Source organism: Hakea prostrata, chromosome 10 (assembly GCF_041222555.1).
Source record: "Hakea prostrata isolate BN-2017 chromosome 10, UWA_Hpros_2, whole genome shotgun sequence".
NCBI lineage: Eukaryota > Viridiplantae > Streptophyta > Magnoliopsida > Proteales > Proteaceae > Hakea > Hakea prostrata.
This window is the reverse complement of record NC_142609.1, coordinates 1,577,757-1,595,785: the sequence shown is the minus strand read 5'-3', so window position 1 is coordinate 1,595,785 and position 18,029 is coordinate 1,577,757. Positions and strand designations below refer to the sequence as shown.

The window sequence follows — 18,029 nt, the reverse complement described above, 5'->3', positions numbered from 1 at the left end:
TAGTCCACAACAGTCTTCCAGAAGAATATAAGGTGTTCTATCTGAATTTACTATCCAGCCATATCCAACCATCAGATCACCTGCAAGATTTGGACCATACACACTATACCCAATTCTAGACCCAATTCAAGTTACAGCTCATATAACCATTGGAACCTTGTTTTTTGCATGCCATGATAACTCCCTAAACGTGCAAACCGTTTCAAGAAACCAACTATTACCTGATCAATCAGTATCGACTTTAAACGTCATTGTTGTATTCCATACTACACGCATCCTTCAATGCTTCAGTGAGGCATTTCCTTACTCACCACTTCCAGAGTGATCCTCCAGGCAAAACCCTATTACCTGGAATTCAATTTTCTAACCTACCCTTTCTCAAATGGAACTTGAGTTGATTCTATAGAGATATTTGTCACCTGAATCCTATTGAGACTACATCATGTTGTTTCCTCTGGATTTTCTTACAGCTTATTCCAAGCTGCGCAATAGGTAATGTTTATTCTCCAGCGTGAGGGGGAACTTTAAGATTTTATCTGTGAATGGAGGTGTTCAGTGCATGCAGTGACACTTAAAGATAATTGAGGTGTTTGATGTCTTTAGGTACATCAGTACATATGTGTTCTATTTTGACTAACAAGTCAATTATCTACATAATGAAGTACTAACCTGCTCTAAGTACCAATTTTTGCAGTAACATGAGCTAGGGTTTCTTCATTCTATTAGTCACTTGTCTCTCTTCTTCTCTTCCTTTCCTCCCTGCTCTCACTTTTAGAGTATTCTTCTAACCTATTCTGATTCTGCTACAAAAATATTGTGTCAAGTCCACAAGGATTCATCACCAACGCAGAGGACCTACATTAAAAATTGCCTACACTGTAAATGAACTTGATCACTCGATAGCACTATAGGTTCTTGATCCGTGGGTTTTAACACATACAAGTTTGAGTGATCGTAATCAATGATTAAGAATGTAATTACATATTACAAATTAAAATTTTTATTTTTCACTACTTGCAACAATAACTCCTTCAAACAGTAGTGTACATTTGACTATAACTGGTTAAAACATTGACCCAATGGATTTACTCAAATTGGATTCAAGACTGGCATCAGAAATACAGATGCAGCCAACACAATTATTGATTGGGTATCACACCCTGGATGAAGGTCCTATTTGTCAGAACTCCATAATTCAGATAATTGGGCCCAATGACATAATAATTGGGCCCAATGACATCCACGCTTACACGTGATAAACATGGCAATGTCCTTTTTCTTTCTTGCACATGCAACTGCTGACTAGCAAGAATCCTTTATTCAAATGATTTAATATAAGCAATTTATCCAGAGTGAGCACCTTCATATACATAGCATCAGTCACCAGCCTCTGACTTTATTTATTTATTTTTACTATATACGGAAGAGAGAGAGGACAAACTGCTTATAGGAAGAATTCTTAGTAAATTTCATACATGAAACATATCCAGTAAGTCTCTCTACAATCTCTCTCTACAATCTCTACAATTCAAAACAAATCATGTCCACAAGAAAGAGGATTGGAATAGCAGAAGGAACCAATTCGAAGTCTACCTTCTCCAGCTGCTATAAGTGATAAAGCATGAGCAGGGGATAATACGACTTCTTCCTTTATCCCATCAACATAGGTCCCCTACAAGCGAGTCATGCAACAAGTTAGAGCTTTATATTACTAGGCAAATAAATCACCAATTTACTTCTAGATCTTACATTTACCCAAACTGAACCAACCTATCTTGTTGAGAATATGATAAATTCGACACCACCTTACTTCGAAGCGAATCCTCTAGACAAGAAAGCTCTAGAGAACACTTGTACTTAGTAGGAGGTTTCTCAATTCATGCACTAAGGAAGTGGGAAGGTTCTAGTTTCTTTGGTTAGAAAGTTTGTAGCCAGTGGACGGAGAACAGTTGTAAACTTCATAGCCATTCTCTGTAAACTGGGGTGCGAAAGAATAGGTCCAGACTCATTTAGCCAAGGCACCAACCAAGAAATCAAGATTGTATAAAACATTCCTAGTATAATACAACAGTCGTTCACTCAAATCCACTATAAGTGTTCTTTCCCAAATTCCCCAAGGCAGTGACAAAGGCTGACGTTGTGCTAGAAGAGTGCTAAGTGCTTGCATAGTTGGGTATGGTGGAAGAATAAAGCCACAACAAGCATCCCAATGAGAAGAACACAAAAACCAAATGAGAAACAGCTATGTTGTTAATAAACAGAAAAAAAGTGAGGGGGAAAGAATGAAAGAATTAAACTAGAATGACCAGACTACATTTTAAACAGGAAAAACAGAATGTATAAAGCAGGATCAGGAAGAAAACAAATGAAAGACCGCCACCTGAAGGTCTTCTCGAATTCTTAAATTCTGTCCTGCTGGATTCAGCAAGTCATTAACAACCTGGAACGAAAGAAACAAAAAAGACAGTTTATTTAGACAATAAAATTTAATTCTAAGCGAAATCTAAAATCCCCATGCAAGTCATTTGATAGGAACTCCTATCGATCCAGAAAAATGAGACAAGTAAAATACAGCAAGCAAAGTAAGCAATATCCTGGTTACAATAGTGCCAGTCACCTCCTACAGCATGCGCTTCCCTCAGCCAAAAGCTGCCCAAAATCTCACAAATCAACCGATACCCTCTCCTCACATTTTCCCTTTAGTTATCCCCCACCCAGTAGTTGATTATGGTTAACCCCACTCTTCCCCCCCCCCCCCCCCCAAAAAAAAAATAATAAAAAAAAAAAAACCCACTCTCTTTCCACCACATTCTTCCTCCCAGGAAGGGACCTATGATCATTCTAACATGACATTACCCAATCTTTTGACAAAGTACTCCGGTAATGCAAATGAGATGACTGAGATGAAGCAAGTTCTGAACATTACACTGGATGAATTCCAAGAAGAAAAACGAATTGTGGGAATAAAGAGAGAATCATCGGGGAGCTGTACAATAAAGAGAGCGGAAGGAGAGTGAAGAGAGACTTGTGTCAGACTCTTTGTAATACAAATTTCATAGGATAACTTTCCATAATTGGGGTTTCCTTGTTTAGGGTAGATTTGCTAGGATTTTATTTTTCTTGTAAGATTCCCACACTGGGAAGATTTAGTTTGTTATGTATTTGGAAAGTTCTAAATATAAATAGAGCTCCTACTATGTCCTTCAGACACAAGTCAGAATTTCTTCAACTCTTCCAACATGGTATCAAAGCCTACTCTGATCCGCCAACCCTAGCTTACTTTCACTCTCAATCGCAGAACCCCACCCATCCTTCCTTCCTACCTGTTGTATCGCAGAAAAAAAAAAAGGGAGAAGGAGAGTAGGTAACATAATCGAGCATTACAGCACCATCGGCATCATCAGAGAACACTCAGAAGACTCCCACCACCATCAGAAGATACTTCTGCCACCATACCAAGCCCTTTTGCCATCGTTGCCAGGCACGTTGAGCCCTACTGCCACCATCGAACCTGTACTTTCTCCCTATTTCTTCTTCTACAACTATCGAACTTCACCTTCCTCTGTTTTTTCCTTTCCAAAGCCATCGCAAAACCATTGCAAAGGCATATGTCTCCCCTGCAACCATCATCTCACTTTCTTCTTCCTATTTCTCCAATTTCTAGTCTCTTTTCCCTTTGCAACTATTGTCTCACCTTCTTCTGCAACTATCGAACTTCTGTCATCCTCTTTTTTCAGTTTTTCCTATAAACACAAAACGATCGAACCATCCAACCCATCGAACCAACCCAACCGTCAAACCATCCAACCCATCGAACCATCACACCATTGTTTCTTTTCCTCATCCATCGAACCCAACTAGATAGGCTTTGAGAGCATATTTTGAACACCCCCCCCCCCAAAAAAAAAAAAAGGGGCTCTAGGAGCATCCAATCACTTGTGCGATTCTCCTATGGCCTTAATGAAGTTTTTTTTGCTTGTGCTTTAACATCTTTATGATTTGTTTTTGGTGGTGAACTTTTTCTCCTACCAAAAATAATTTTTTTCCTAGTAACCAACTTATTCTTGAGTTCCTAAGATGGCTGATATAGTCTCCTCCACTTCTTTTGGTGCATCTGACATGGAGAATCCTCTTGTTTCTTCTGTTTCTTGGGATTGTGATTTTACTTCCTTTCAGATGACTGTTGTTAAACTAAATGGGACCAATTATCTTCGCTGGTCTTGTTCGGTCTCTTTTGCAGTTGGTGCTCGTGGTTTGATTGGACATCTCTATAGAACTTCTATCAAGCTTTCTTCACCTGGTACTGCTCAAAACAAGTGGGAGACAAATGAGTGCTTAGTTATGGGATTCCTCCTTAGTTCCATTGAACCAAGTATAGCAAAGAGTTATCTTCTTCCCGGTGCTGCAACAATTTGGAAGGTTGCAAAAGAAACGTACTCCAAAATTGGTAATGATGCACAATGTTTTGAAATCCGAAGGAAGATGCATCAGTTACAACAAAAAAAGCTTACCCTGTCTCAATACTACAACACTCGGCGAGGCTATTATTAGACCATTGACTTCTATGGCCGGTTTACTCCTCCTTGTGCTGCGGATGTTGCTGCCTAATAGAAATGGGAAGACAAACTCAGTGTGTATGATTTTCTGGCAAGGCTGAATATTGAATATGATTGGATTCGTGCCCACATTCTATCACATGAACCATTTCCCTCTTTTGAGCAAGCTAATGCTACGGTTGACACTGAGGACAGTCGAAGGACCGCTATGGTACACACTTAGACATCTGACAAGTTTGCATTAGTGGCTGGGTCTGGTATCAATAAATCTAGTTTTGGTGATTCTCGTGCTCCAGTGAAATGCGAGTACTATGGAAAAGAGTGCCATACCAAAGATAAGTGTTGGAAGCTGCATCCTGCATGAATGACCAGCAAATTCCCGTGGATGTAGGGATGGAAATAGGGGCAGCAATCAAGCATCTGCAAACCTAGCTAGTTCTGACACCCCGAGTACTCCAACACCTCTTTCCTTAGACGAGGTCCAGCACCTTCGCCAGTTGATGTCTAAACTTGATGTATCTTCTCCGGTGCCGATTTCCATGCAAGTGTAGCTTCTATCATTGTTCCCTCTGCTGATCTACAATTCCTTACAGGCATTTTCAATTGTCACAGTGTCAATTCGACTTATTCCTCCTAGATAATCGACTTTGGGGTAACCACCATATGACAGGCTCATTTTCCTTGTTTCATACTAATTCATCTATTACTTTTGCTAAGGATGTTTGAACGGCTGATGGGTCTTTCTCCCCTATCTCTGGGAAGAGATCTATTATCCATTCGCCCTCTCTTACCCTATCTAATGTCTTTTATGTTCCTAAGTTTTTGGTTAATCTTTTATCCATTAGTAGCCTTACTCGTGATATGATCTGCAAAATAATATATTTTTCCTTCTCACTATGTGTTTTAGGACTTGAAAATGGGGTGTACAATTGGCAATGGTAGACAGAAAGGGGGGCTCCACTTGTTAGATGGGTCTCCATCAACTCTTTTTATGGCCTCTAGTTCCACCTCTACTGCACTTGTTACTTTATTGCAGTGACATCGTCATCTTGGCCACGTCCCTTTACCTGTTTTGTCCAAATTATTTCCTAATTTGATTAGGAGATGTAATTCAAATGATTTTTATTGAGAGGCCTGCATTTTGGCCAAACAGACTTGGCATGTTTACCCTTTTTCAAACCATCATAGTAAAGTTAATTTTTCAGTTATTCACTCCGATGTGTGGGGTCCTTCTCAGATCGTGTCTTTGTTTGGCCATAGGTGGTTTGTCACGTTTATTGATTGTTGCACTAGGACCACGTGAGGGTCTACTTACTTCACCAAAAGAGTGTCGTTTTCTCATGTTTTTAGAAATTTCACAATATGGTTAAGACTATGGTAGGGAATATCGGCAAAATTTTGCCAAAATTGGGTGAAATTTCGTTATGTCGCTACCTACAGACACAAAAATGGGTTGAAAACTAAAAGTCTCAGATTTCGGTGGAATTTTGATAAATTAGCTATATGGTCTTGGTTTTCTACGCTGCTCAGGATGAATTTTGCTAATTTTGCCTAAAAAATTCCAGTGAAATTTGAAAATTCCAAGGGGTTGTACCATACAGGGCTTATGGCTACAGATATGAATATGTTGATTCATTTGCTGATTGCATTAGCATGCATGTATGAGTATGGTGATGAATCAAGTGCATCATTTGTGACTCCATCTTTGGATATCCATTAGGACTAGCACAACTAATTATACCAATGAAAATAAAATAGACGTCATATAAGGCCCGAAACCTAGGATCAAATTTTTTTTTAAAAAAAGTCATATTTTTTACCGAAATTTCAGTCAAAACCTATGAATTTCGGACTTTTCTTGGGTCAAAATCCTAGTTTCAACCGAAATTTGTTCCTTTATGTGTTGTTGCATTTTAATGAAAATCTTGGTGTTTTTTTCCATAATATTCATATTTACATTGGTTAAACTTCATGTTCCAAACTTCCAATTTTGCCCGCATATAATCGGATATGTTTTGATCAAGAACACCATTTTATGTTAGGTTTTAAGCAAAAATAACACTCCTAGTGTGTTTATTGGCCTCAAACTAAGCTAGACATAAAATAATAATAATAATAAATAAATAAATAACAACCCAAAATGACCCCAAATACCACCCGAAATTTCTTTTTGGGGGGGGGGGGTGCAAATCCCACCAAAACATTCCCAAACTTTGGCAACACTTCGCCGAAGTTTCGAGGTTTCAGTGGTTTCACCAGGTGACAAAACCCGAATTTTGGCAAAGTTTCATACCTTGGTTAGGGCATAGTTTGGGGCCACAGTCAAAATCCTTCGTACAAATATTGGGCTTGAGTAATTGGGAGGTACATTCCCTTCTTACTTAGTTAACCATGGCATCATACACCAGACCAGTTGCATCGACACTCCATCTCAAAACAGGGTTGCCGAACGCAAGAATAGACATATACCTGAGGTCTCACGTTCCCTAATTTTTACTATGCATGTGCCTCCTCGGTTTTGGGGTGATGCGTTTCTTACTACAACTTATTTGATTAACCAAATGCCTTCCTGAGTCTAGGACCAGCACTGCCCCCTTGAGGTTCTTTTGGGAACAGCAACATTTACAATGTCCCCTAAGGTTTTTGGTTGTATTGCCTATGTCCGAAACCACCATACTCCTAGTAAGTTAGATCCTCGTGGGTTAGGATGCATTTTCTTGGGTTATCCTCCTACACAAAAGGGGTACAAGTGTTATCATCTTGGTTCTCATCATTTATTTGTCTCTATGAATGTTGTGTTCCAAGAACAAATTCCTTTCTTTTCTCTTTAGTGAAGAGTTTATGGTCTTAAGTCATCATTTTGATATTTCTCCTAAGATTCCTGTAGACGATCCTCCTTTGGAAGATGGAGTGACCAGACAAGAACAACTATTGGATGATGTGTAGGGGAAGCCTAGACCTCTAAAGACCTATCAAAGGAAGTAGTAAGGGACCCCTTCTAAATCAAGCTGATTGGAAACTTTGGTTCCTAGTCCTAAAGAATCCATTCCTCCAGGTGTCTATCTCTGAACCTCTTCTGAACTTACTTTGGACTTACCAATTGCATTGAGAAAGCAGCCACGAACTTGCACCAAACATCCTATTTTTAGTTATGTTTCATATCACTTCATATCCTCAGAATTTCAAAGTTTTAATTCCTCTTTACCTCTACTTCTAATTCCTAACACTTGGGCAGGAAGCATTCTCTCTCTAAAACTAGCAGGAAGGCTATGGATGAGGAAATGCGAGCATTGTACAAAAACAAAACATGGGAATTAGTGACTTTGTCTGCAAGAAAGCAAACAATTGGATGCAAATGGGTGTTCATGATCAAGCACAAGACAAATGGGACTGTTGAGAGGCACAAGGCAAGATTGGTGGCAAAAGGTTTTCCTCAAAGTTATAGCATTGACTACTAGGAGACATTTGCTACTATTGCCAGGATGAATACAGTTTGGGCTGTTCTTTCATGTGCTATGAATAAGGGGTGGAGCCTACAGCAGTTGGATGTGAAGAATACTTTCTCTACTTCTAAGACTTGTGGGACAATGTGCAAGTTAAAGAGAGCTTTGTATAGGCTAAAGTAGTCTCCTAGGGCTTGGTTAGGGAGGTTTCATAGAGCCATGATTTCCTACTGCTACAAGTAGAGTAATGCAGACCATACTTGTACATAAAGCGAGATGGTTCCCATTTTACTGCACTTATCAGTGTATGTGGATGATATTGTGATCACAGGCAACAATGAGAAAGACATTTCAGCCTTGAAGACTTGGTTGGGGATTGAATTTGAGATGAAGGATATGGGCATACTTAGGTATTTCCTCAAGTTAGAGCTGACGTATTCGGCCAGTGGTGTGTCTATCTCAGAGGAAGTATACTTTGGATTTACTAGAGGAGACTGGGACGTTAAGCCATATGCCAGCTCAGACTCCTATTAAGCCTAATCTACACTTGAAGGCAAAAGTAGAAGAACCAGTTGATAAGACAAGCTATCAAAAGTTGGTCAGGAAGTTGATCTATTTGTCATACACTAGACCGGATATCACATTTGTAGTTAGTCTTGTCAATCAATATATGTATGATCCCTATTCTTCACATCTGCATGCAATATACTGAATCTTGATATATTTGAAGGCTACTCCAAGGAAGGCATTTTGATTTCAGCTCATGGGCACCTTAGAGTTGAGGCATACACAAATGCAGATTGGGCAGGATGTCTAGATGACAGGAGGTCTACCTCTAGCTATTATGCGTATGTAGGAGGCAACTTGGTAGCATGGAGAAGCAAGAAACAGGTAGTAGTTGCACAATCCAGTGCTGAAGCAGAATTTAGGGCTTTAGCTTAAGGTATTTGTGGGGTATTGTGGTTGAAGGGGTTTCTTTAGGAGCTTGGGACAGATTTAGAGGTGCCTATACAGCTCTATTTGGACAGCAAGTCAGCGATCAGCATAGTTCATAATTCGGTACAGCATGACAAGACCAAGCATGTGGAAATCAACAGGCACTGCATCAAGGAAAAGGTTGAGATTGTGCTGGTTCAGATTACCTTTGTTATCTCCTATAATCAGTGGGCCAATGTGCTTACAAAGGGCTTAAGTGTCAAGATGTCAGTAGTATTATTGGCAAGTTAGGCATGATAAATATCTATTCTCCAACTTGAGAGGGAGTGTTGTAATACAGATTTAGAAGGTTACTTTCCATATTTGAGGTTTCCTTGTTTAGGGTAGATTTGCTAGGATTTTATTTTTCTTGTAAGATTCCCACACTGGGAAGATTTAGTTTGTTCTGTATTTGTTAAGTTCTGAATATAAATAGAGCTCCTTCAGTGTCCTTCAAACACAAGTCAGGATTTCTCCAACTCTTCCAACACAACTCCATTTTAATATTTACCATTTTTTTAAATTTCTTTCCAGCCAGTAAGTTTCTCAGTAATCTTATTTTTTATCAGGTAATATGGTTTAATTAAGAAGGAAGAAAGATTATCCACATCAAATAAAAGGAAATTACCAAAACTAATAAGAGGCCAGAATTTTGATTTCTCATTTCTCCTGATATCTGCCCCTCATTTCCAATAAATAACTTTCATTTAATTTAAATTTCACTTTTATCAAAAAGCCTCCCAAGTCCCACATTTAAACTGCAACGGCATATGACACCAAAAGATCACTATCCACTAAATCACCATTTATGTGATTACAAACTTGAAAATTTATAATATATACAATTCTGCCAAAAAGTATCACATTTACAAGAATATGGAAACAGCATGACCAGACAAGTTAAACAAGAATATAGATAAAAGCTCACCTCGTTATAGATCTCCAAATATGACACGCGAAGAAGAAATTCCCTATTGGGAGTCTAGAAATAGATAAAGTCACTAAGTAAACCCATCAACAGTCAGAGTACCATAGAAATACCAATAGCACCAAATACGTAAACATGTTTTAGTACCTCTTGTATGATACTGAATGCATCCTTCACCGCCAATGGTATAATTCCAGGAGACCTTTGATCCCCCTGTCATTTTTGTGTCATGAGTTGTTAACACATTAAAAGTACTTCAAAACTAAAATTTCATTAGATCTTTATGCACCATTATCCCACATCATAATCTTCAACAATGTGAGAAAACATAAAGATAATACAAATTAATGGAACACTATTATTTCAATTAACATTAGAGCATGACTATTACTAACAATATCATGGGAGGGGGAGAGGACAACTGCCAACCTGAAAAAAGGAAGAACAAAGATAATCACAATTCAGCTTCAGATACACAGGAACTGAATACAACAGTAGAATCTCGCAGCCGAATGCATGTGCTTTTTAACATGGCAGTATAACGATGTAATTTGCACAGAGAGAGAGAGAGAGAGAGAGAGAGGATGAGTTCATAGCTGTACTATTGTAACCTGTTGATTGTGGGTTCAAAACTTGGGAACAGCTTCTCCTGTGAAGCAGGGATTAAGGTAAGGGATCCTTGTGTAGTGGTTACTCTTTTTTCCCTTTTTTAATTTTCTTTTCAATAAGATGTGGCTGGTGCATTTTCTAACCAGGTATAGGACACAAGGTTTTCCAGCAAACCTAGTACATACCACATAGTTGTCAAGGCAACTCCTATTGGAAAAGGTGGGAGAGGGAGGGAGGGAGACAGAGAGAGAGAGAGAAGCAAACACTTTGTGATGCAGAATTGGCAGCATATACAAGGAAGAGAAAAGCCCAATGGCCAAGCCCATCAAAGCCTAAGGATATGATCCAAAATAGCCCATGGCTTGCATGGGCTAGGACTATTGTAGTGGGATAAAATGAGCCCATGGTTTCATGGGCTTGGATTACTTTAGTGGGAGAATATCAGCCCACTATTTTGAACTAAGCCCAAGTCTAGCTTTGAAAAGTCAACAAAAGGAGCTAGTAAGTGGTGTTGGTTAGTGGTGGGGTATAATAGGTGGATGTTTTTATTATTGTTTTGACTAGTGGTGTTGGGTAGTAGTTGGATGTTTCCATTATTGTTTGGACTAGTGGTGTTGGGTAGTAGTTGGATGTTTCCATTAATGTTTGTAGCAGATTGTGTTAGCTAGTGGTTGGATGTTACCATTAATGTTTATGTCTCTTTAGAATGCTATATAAAAAAACTTATGTAAGTGGTGAAGATACAACTCATCTATTGAAATTAAATTGCTTTGTTAGCATTCCTTCTCTATGAAGACTCCTTATGTTTAATCAAGGTAGGTTGGTGTTCGATCCAATCGACCCACCTTGCAGTGTGAAGCCCGGGTGTTATATTGTTATTTTCAATTCCTTCATATTGTCCTTCCAATTTCTTCATCATAGTTCTACCCCTGTTTTGAAGATCTATTTAGCCCGTTTTGTTATGCTATTATCCTTATAAACACTCTAGTTTCAGCCCTCTTTCACATCTAAATTCTGTTTCATCTTAAGTCCATCAAATCTAAACTTGATTCCCTGTGAAAGGTCCTATTTGGCTACTGTTTTGATTAATCAAATACAGTACTACATTACTTTGTCACCTTAGTGCCTAAGCAACCTGAGAGCTATGACCCACGATATATAAGAAAGGATTAAAAAAATTAAAGAGTGGACAAGTATTAATCTTACATGCATTGTATGGGTCTTCCCACTGCTGGTCACACCATATGCAAAAATGGTGCCTAGAAAGAAACAAGTAGATATAAGCACAACATTGAGAAAAATAACCGCATCAGCTTATAACAAAAATTTCAGCTTCAAGAAGCAATGAGAGTTTTGATCAATCAACTTCAAAATGACAATATACTAAGACCGTAACAATAAAAAGAAATATTCTTTTAAGGTCCAAGTAGTAAGGATACTCGAATAATTCGTGAGGTCTTTGACTGTTGGATTTTAAAATAGTTGCATTAAAAGTAATTAAGTTTCTACTTTCTTTCAGATTCCATACCCATGCTATGTGGATCTGCTCTGAACTTCTGTAAGCCTACTGAGAGCATTTAGCTAAAGAGACACCCCCCCCCCCCATATCATGATTCTAGTTCTGAAGCTTTCTCTATAATGATAATACACGCTGAAATAAAATTTTAATTCGTGGATTAAATTTCAAGACTTGGTCCTTCAATCAACCATGTTCCTTTTGTAAGCAATTGCTTCTTGGTTGGAAGACAAACCCAAAGAGGCTAAAGGTTTCCTTGGATACTAGACTCATACTGTTATCTATCAGGTCAAGAAAAGCAGATTTTGATAACTTTCTGTTGCTATAGGCATCATGTGAAATTTATTTCCTACATCTTCCGGAATAGTAAAGTCTTGAAAGAAGGCAGCTATCTAGGTAGTCCAAATGTCCAATAATCATTACAAGTACATGAATAACAGCTTTACAGACCTGGATCTGAAGTTCACTAAGAAATTTATTGGATTTTACATCCTTGCTACAGTAGTCACTCATTAGTCTTTACTTCATCTCTACCTTAAAATTCCTATTGCCTAAACGGATTTAAAATTAATTAGATCTCCAACAGAATACTGCTGGTACGATTTGGCTGAACAGAAGGCTACAAAACCTTAACTGGAATGTGGTGAGAAAAACAAAGACAAGAGTAAGGCCTAGCAGTAAGAATTTTACATACTATCGGTATAATGATATTATATGGATATGCAGGTGATCTAATTGTCCCTGTCTTACTAATTTAAAGAATTAATATAAACAATTATCCTTCTTTTTACGGTCTGTCCAAAAAATTCGCTCCATTTTTGGGAAAGGCTTTCCCTTTTTTTCGGGGGTAATGGAAAGGCTTAATTAAATGTAGGGAGGAACATTATGTGCTGGCAGTAAAATCCGAACACAGTAACAAAAATAACAATTGTCACCTGACCTACCAAAGCTAATTTAGTACCCCTCAACCCACCCACCCCCACCCCTAAAACCAAAAAAAAAAAATCAAGTGGGTGACTTGATCATTTGGACGGCCATCTCAAGGTATAGAATAAATCACTGATCAGAAGTTCCTTTAAACCACAAGCTGCTAACAACTGCAGATATGTTATCGTGCATCATTAACAGGACTGACAATTCTAAAGTTGTTCACCTGCTGAATCACAAAACAATGGCAATAGCATGAAACCATTTCCAATTCAATGGTCTCTATGCATAGACAGTGGCCAAGTAACAAAGAGAACGAGTTCAGAGTTGAAGTGGATACCCAAACAAAAGAATTGCAGAAGACATGTATACCCATCAGTCTCCAGTTATTATTGAGAGACAGTAAATGAGACAATTAAAAATTTCCAAGATAACCCAAAGGCTTTCAAGGTAATTTCACCAAATATCTTCCTTAGAGAGCATCATTTAAAAATAAAGGACCATAAGATCTACCAGCTTACCATTTATACCATCCATGGCACCACTGACAACATGTTGGGCGGCTACATCATAAACATGCCGAGTGGTAGTTGTGGGGCCAAATACTCGATCTAGCAAGCATGAAATGAAGAAATGAGCCATTAAGACATGATACTAGTCCAACCCAGCTTAGGAAAAAGCTTACATAATGAAGAAGTAAAAGTCATATATACACTTAAGACAAAGTTCCCATATACATACTCAAGACAAAGTTCCCTATACATAAAGAAATTATCAAGAACAGTAAAGTTAATTAATTAAAACAAAATGCCATGATCGAAGGTATTAAAACCAGCAGGACAGCTTCAATGATGTAAACTTAGGGATTCAGGAATCATTTGATAAAACAGCTCAGATAGACTCAAGAGGTATGGAAGGTTGGTAAAGTGAAAGTTTGACCAAGAAGATAACTTTTCTCCTGAAGTGGATAGCCAATCCAGGTCTATGGTGGTTGGACAAGCATTCAATCTAGGAACCAATATTAAAAAATAATAATAATAAATAAATAAATAAACTCTACTACTACTACTCTCGGAAAGGTACTAGAGACTGATGAATGATTTCACCAAACAATCACCATGAGAACTAATTGGAATTGCATAAATTTAAAGATGGGTGTGTACTGGAGATGGACAATCTGCAGAATTAGGAGTTTATTTCTTTTCTTCATTCTGGTTTTCCAAGATAAGTCAATGTACAGTCATATTAATAAGTGGTTAGAAGAGCTAGAAACAGAAGTGAGGTATTCATTAAATGTCTGAAAAGGAAAACATGGCCAAAAATCAATATTCTACATACAAGGCCAGCACAGAACCAAAAGCACACTCTTCATAAAAATTCTGAATAGAATAACATAGTAGAAGAGTGTAGCTAGTAGCTACAAGTACTAAGGTCACTTTATGGTGATTTCCTTTAATAAAATAAACATCTCATTTTCTTTTGCCTACTGTTCAGTTTTTTACATTGTTTCTGAAGTAGAGCATTGATCACACAAAACTTCCACAATTTTAGAGTCTCCGTTCGAATAGCATGTTATCCCCAGTTGGAATAGGTGGGCCAGTTCTTTCGGCATTCCAGCTTAATCAATTGACCTAAGTGAGTAAGATATCCAGAAATGTATCCCATTTTTTCCCAGGTCAACCAGAGAAGAATAATTGGAAGAAATCCAAAGGTGAAATTTGATTAATAATTAAAAAGACTTGAGTTTAATTAAGAATGCCTAGCAAGTCAATTACATAGGTTGCAAACTTCAACTTTTATAATAAATAGTTTTCTTTTCTTTTCTCCTACCTTCATGATGCCCTCATTGTGAGACTTTGAAATTGAGAAGATTGTTGAGAGAAAGTGGAGTAGTCTCCTAAGGAAAATGAAAGGTCTCCTTTGATAGTGATCGGGTATTGACAAGAAAAATCAGGGCCTTATACTGCTTAGTGTCTTGGATTCTATTATATTTCTGGTTTCTATTTTCTGTTATTTGTGCTGGTACTAAGTAGAAGTGAGGGGTTAGTTTAGGCATTGCAGTGGTACATATACAACAACAACTGAAAATCCTTTGTCCCAACTAAATGGGGCCCGCTACATGTATTCATGCCTTCCAATCAGCTCTATTTGAGGCTATACTAGATACAAGGCCCAAGCCATGTGTATCCATTCTCACCACTTCACCTTAGGTTATCCTAGGTTTCCCCCCTAGTTCTTCTACTTCCTTCAATCAAGATTAGATTGCTTCTCTACACAGGAGCATTTAAAGGCCTCTAGGAACGTGGCCATGCCACCTCAATCGACTTTCTTATAACTTATCATTTATCGAGCTACTCCCAGGACTAGCTCAATATGATCATTATTTATCTTATCCTTTCTAGTTTTGCCACTCATCTATCTTAGTATCCTCAGCTACACCGAGTTTATCTATATAATGATACTTAACAACCTGACACTCTGCACTGTTCATCATAACTGGTCGTACAATGGTCAAATAGAATTTTCCTTTGAGCTTTAAATGAACGTGTCGATCACACAAGACCCCGGACACACCCCTCCACTTTCATCCACCCTATTTGAATTCTTTAGGACATATCATCCTCAATATCACCTTTTTTATTTATGATTAATCCAAAGTACTTATAACAATAGCAGTGCTACATATGATTAACATAATTAAAAGCCCCACAGTTAAGTATTCAGTTCACACACAATGTTCTGTATCTTTTCTTCATTTCTATTCTTCCTCTTCTTGTCTCAGCTGTTCTTATTGCTTTGATATTGTTACATGGAATCAAAACACTAAGATTCAGCATTTTCTCACATTCCATTATCTTTAGAGTCCTAATTGGGCTTCTCTTTTGTGGTCCAGAAAAACCTATGTTGTAGACCTGTTTTGCTATAACTCTTCTTGATAAGTCAAAGGGAATCTAATGTTTCTTACTGATATGACGACCTCCCTTGGTCTCCTCATGATGATCACATATTGATGCTGTTTTTATTGCTTTTGTCTGTTACATAGACTAAGTAAACTGGCTCTCTTCTTCAGATACTCCAACTGTCTCTTTTCGGACCTTGCAATTACATCATTGTTGGGTTTATTCTCTTATAGCTTTTCATTATTGATAAGGGTTTTGTGTGGATAAGGAATGCATACCTATTGGAAGCAGAACCACATTAATCCTTTTTCTTTTGGTTTCTTCCTACTGGTCTAGTTCATTTCTCCATCACTCCCAATGCAATTGGCTATTTCTCTTAAATATATATGAATTTTTCAGTACATAATAACATGCCAATAGGATTGCAAAGGGAAGAACAACGAATAAGGCTTAGTGGTATCCCTTAGTTTGCCTTGGTGGTAGTGGGGAATCAGTGCAAAAAAGAACAGATTGTTTGTATGGCAAAAGAAGGTATTGTCAATTACTTTAATAGTGGTACTGGTTTTCTCGACAGGTTACTGCTTAGGGGAGATACCATACTCAATTTTCTCCACTACAAGTCAAGCATTCACATGAATTGTGTTTGATTGTGGTTGTACTATACTTGGTGGAGGAATCATGTAAAATCCTCATAATTTTTTATGTTTTGCTTCTCCTGCCTCTGTCTATTTTAGTTACCTTGTTTCTTGATCACACTTCTTCACAACATTGACAACTAGATCATCCTAGTTGAGAATTCAAGTTTCAAAAGTAAGACCATCAAACCAGTAACAGTAAATCTGTAACAAAGAGATCAGAGAAACATGACTTGTAAATTTGTGATTAAAAGAAGTCAGAGCTCAAAAGCTTTTCTCTTGTCTCTCTTTGTAGGAAAGTTGGACGACAAATATCGATGAGGCTTGCTCTATAATTTTTCTCTTCAATTAACTGTAAAAATGATCAAGCGTGATGATCTTCAGAGACAATCTTTCAAGTCAAATTGATTCTCTGGCACAGATACAGATTTGTTTTTTCCTTGTGAACAAAAACATCTCAACTGAACCCATGGAAGGATCAGCCGTTTTTCTGTGAATAATGTAAACTTCCATCAATCCATTCAACTATCAAACTTCAAGAAATTTACCATCGCCTCACAAATTTAACAGCTTCAAGTCATGATTCATAACTCGTGAACGACGAATGTCTTCCACAAACCTTTTCCACTATAATAGATTATTCCATCCGGCTATATCCTTCTCAAGTAATGCCAAAAGAAGTAGAATATTCGGAAAATCTACATACCATAGGCATACGCTATCGAAAGATTATGTTCACTCCGCACGATAGTTTCCCCGTCGGCATACCACGCAATCTCTTCTCCTTGGCGAATTTCTCTCGGACTATATCATTAAACGTCAGCCAAAGCTTAAGTAAACAACACGGAAACTTTTCTAAGGAACGGAAGCTCAAAGAACGATAACAGAGAGAAGAGAAAAGAACCTGAGAGGCCGAAAGCGGACAGTAACAGTAATATTCTCAATGGACCTCTCTTCCTCCAGAGCTACAGTCTCGGAGTAGAAGTACTGTGGCCTGCTCCGAGCAGATGAAGAAGCAGGCGAACTCTGAGCTTCAAATGAGGTCTCCTGAAGCCGTTTAGAAGATGAAGTAGTAGAAGTCGAAGTAGAATTAACAGCTTTTTGCAGTTTCGAACCCGATTTCTTCGATCTATTCCCTAGCTTTGACGCCATTAGAGCTCCAATTCAACTGTAAGATAGCAATTCTTCAAGTAATCCACAGGATGAGATGCTACTTGAAGCTCAAACGAAATAACTGGAATAAGACAGTCAGCAAGAGATCATCAAAAAGACAAATATACTTGAATATTGCTCACGGTTGAGAAATCGAAGCTGTTCGTTCCAGATTTACAACAAGAAAAGAACAAAAAACATAACAGTGGAGTGAGAGAAATCAGAGCTTTTAGGGTTTTAGAATTTATTAGCTTGCCTTGGAAGCGATGCCTTTTCATGAAAAGCAAACCGCATTTTCAATCCATCGAGGTTCGAGGGATGCCATCCAGGAAGGTCAGGGTGAAAAAAGAAGAAGAAAAAGCTTTCAACTCTCAACCACTGAGTCTGA

The 18,029-nt window shown here is 38.0% G+C and overlaps 1 protein-coding gene across 4 annotated transcripts in view; it reads right to left on the bottom strand.

The window, feature by feature from the left end:
* LOC149001374 (kinesin-like protein KIN-7K, chloroplastic) overlaps positions 1–18,029 on the bottom strand; it is a 45,496-nt gene extending 27,467 nt beyond the window's left edge. The window contains exons 1-9 of one of the 4 annotated variants that reach the window (XM_089136154.1): positions 17,898–18,029; positions 17,394–17,723; positions 17,196–17,293; positions 13,476–13,565; positions 11,718–11,770; positions 10,050–10,115; positions 9,903–9,956; positions 2,381–2,440; positions 1,594–1,672 (exon numbers count right to left, since the gene is read on the bottom strand). In XM_089136154.1, coding sequence (XP_088992280.1) covers positions 1,594–1,672; positions 2,381–2,440; positions 9,903–9,956; positions 10,050–10,115; positions 11,718–11,770; positions 13,476–13,565; positions 17,196–17,293; positions 17,394–17,641 — 748 coding nt within the window. In that variant the 5' untranslated portion in view covers positions 17,642–17,723; positions 17,898–18,029. The other 3 variants (XM_089136157.1, XM_089136155.1, XM_089136153.1) reach the window with 3 other exon arrangements.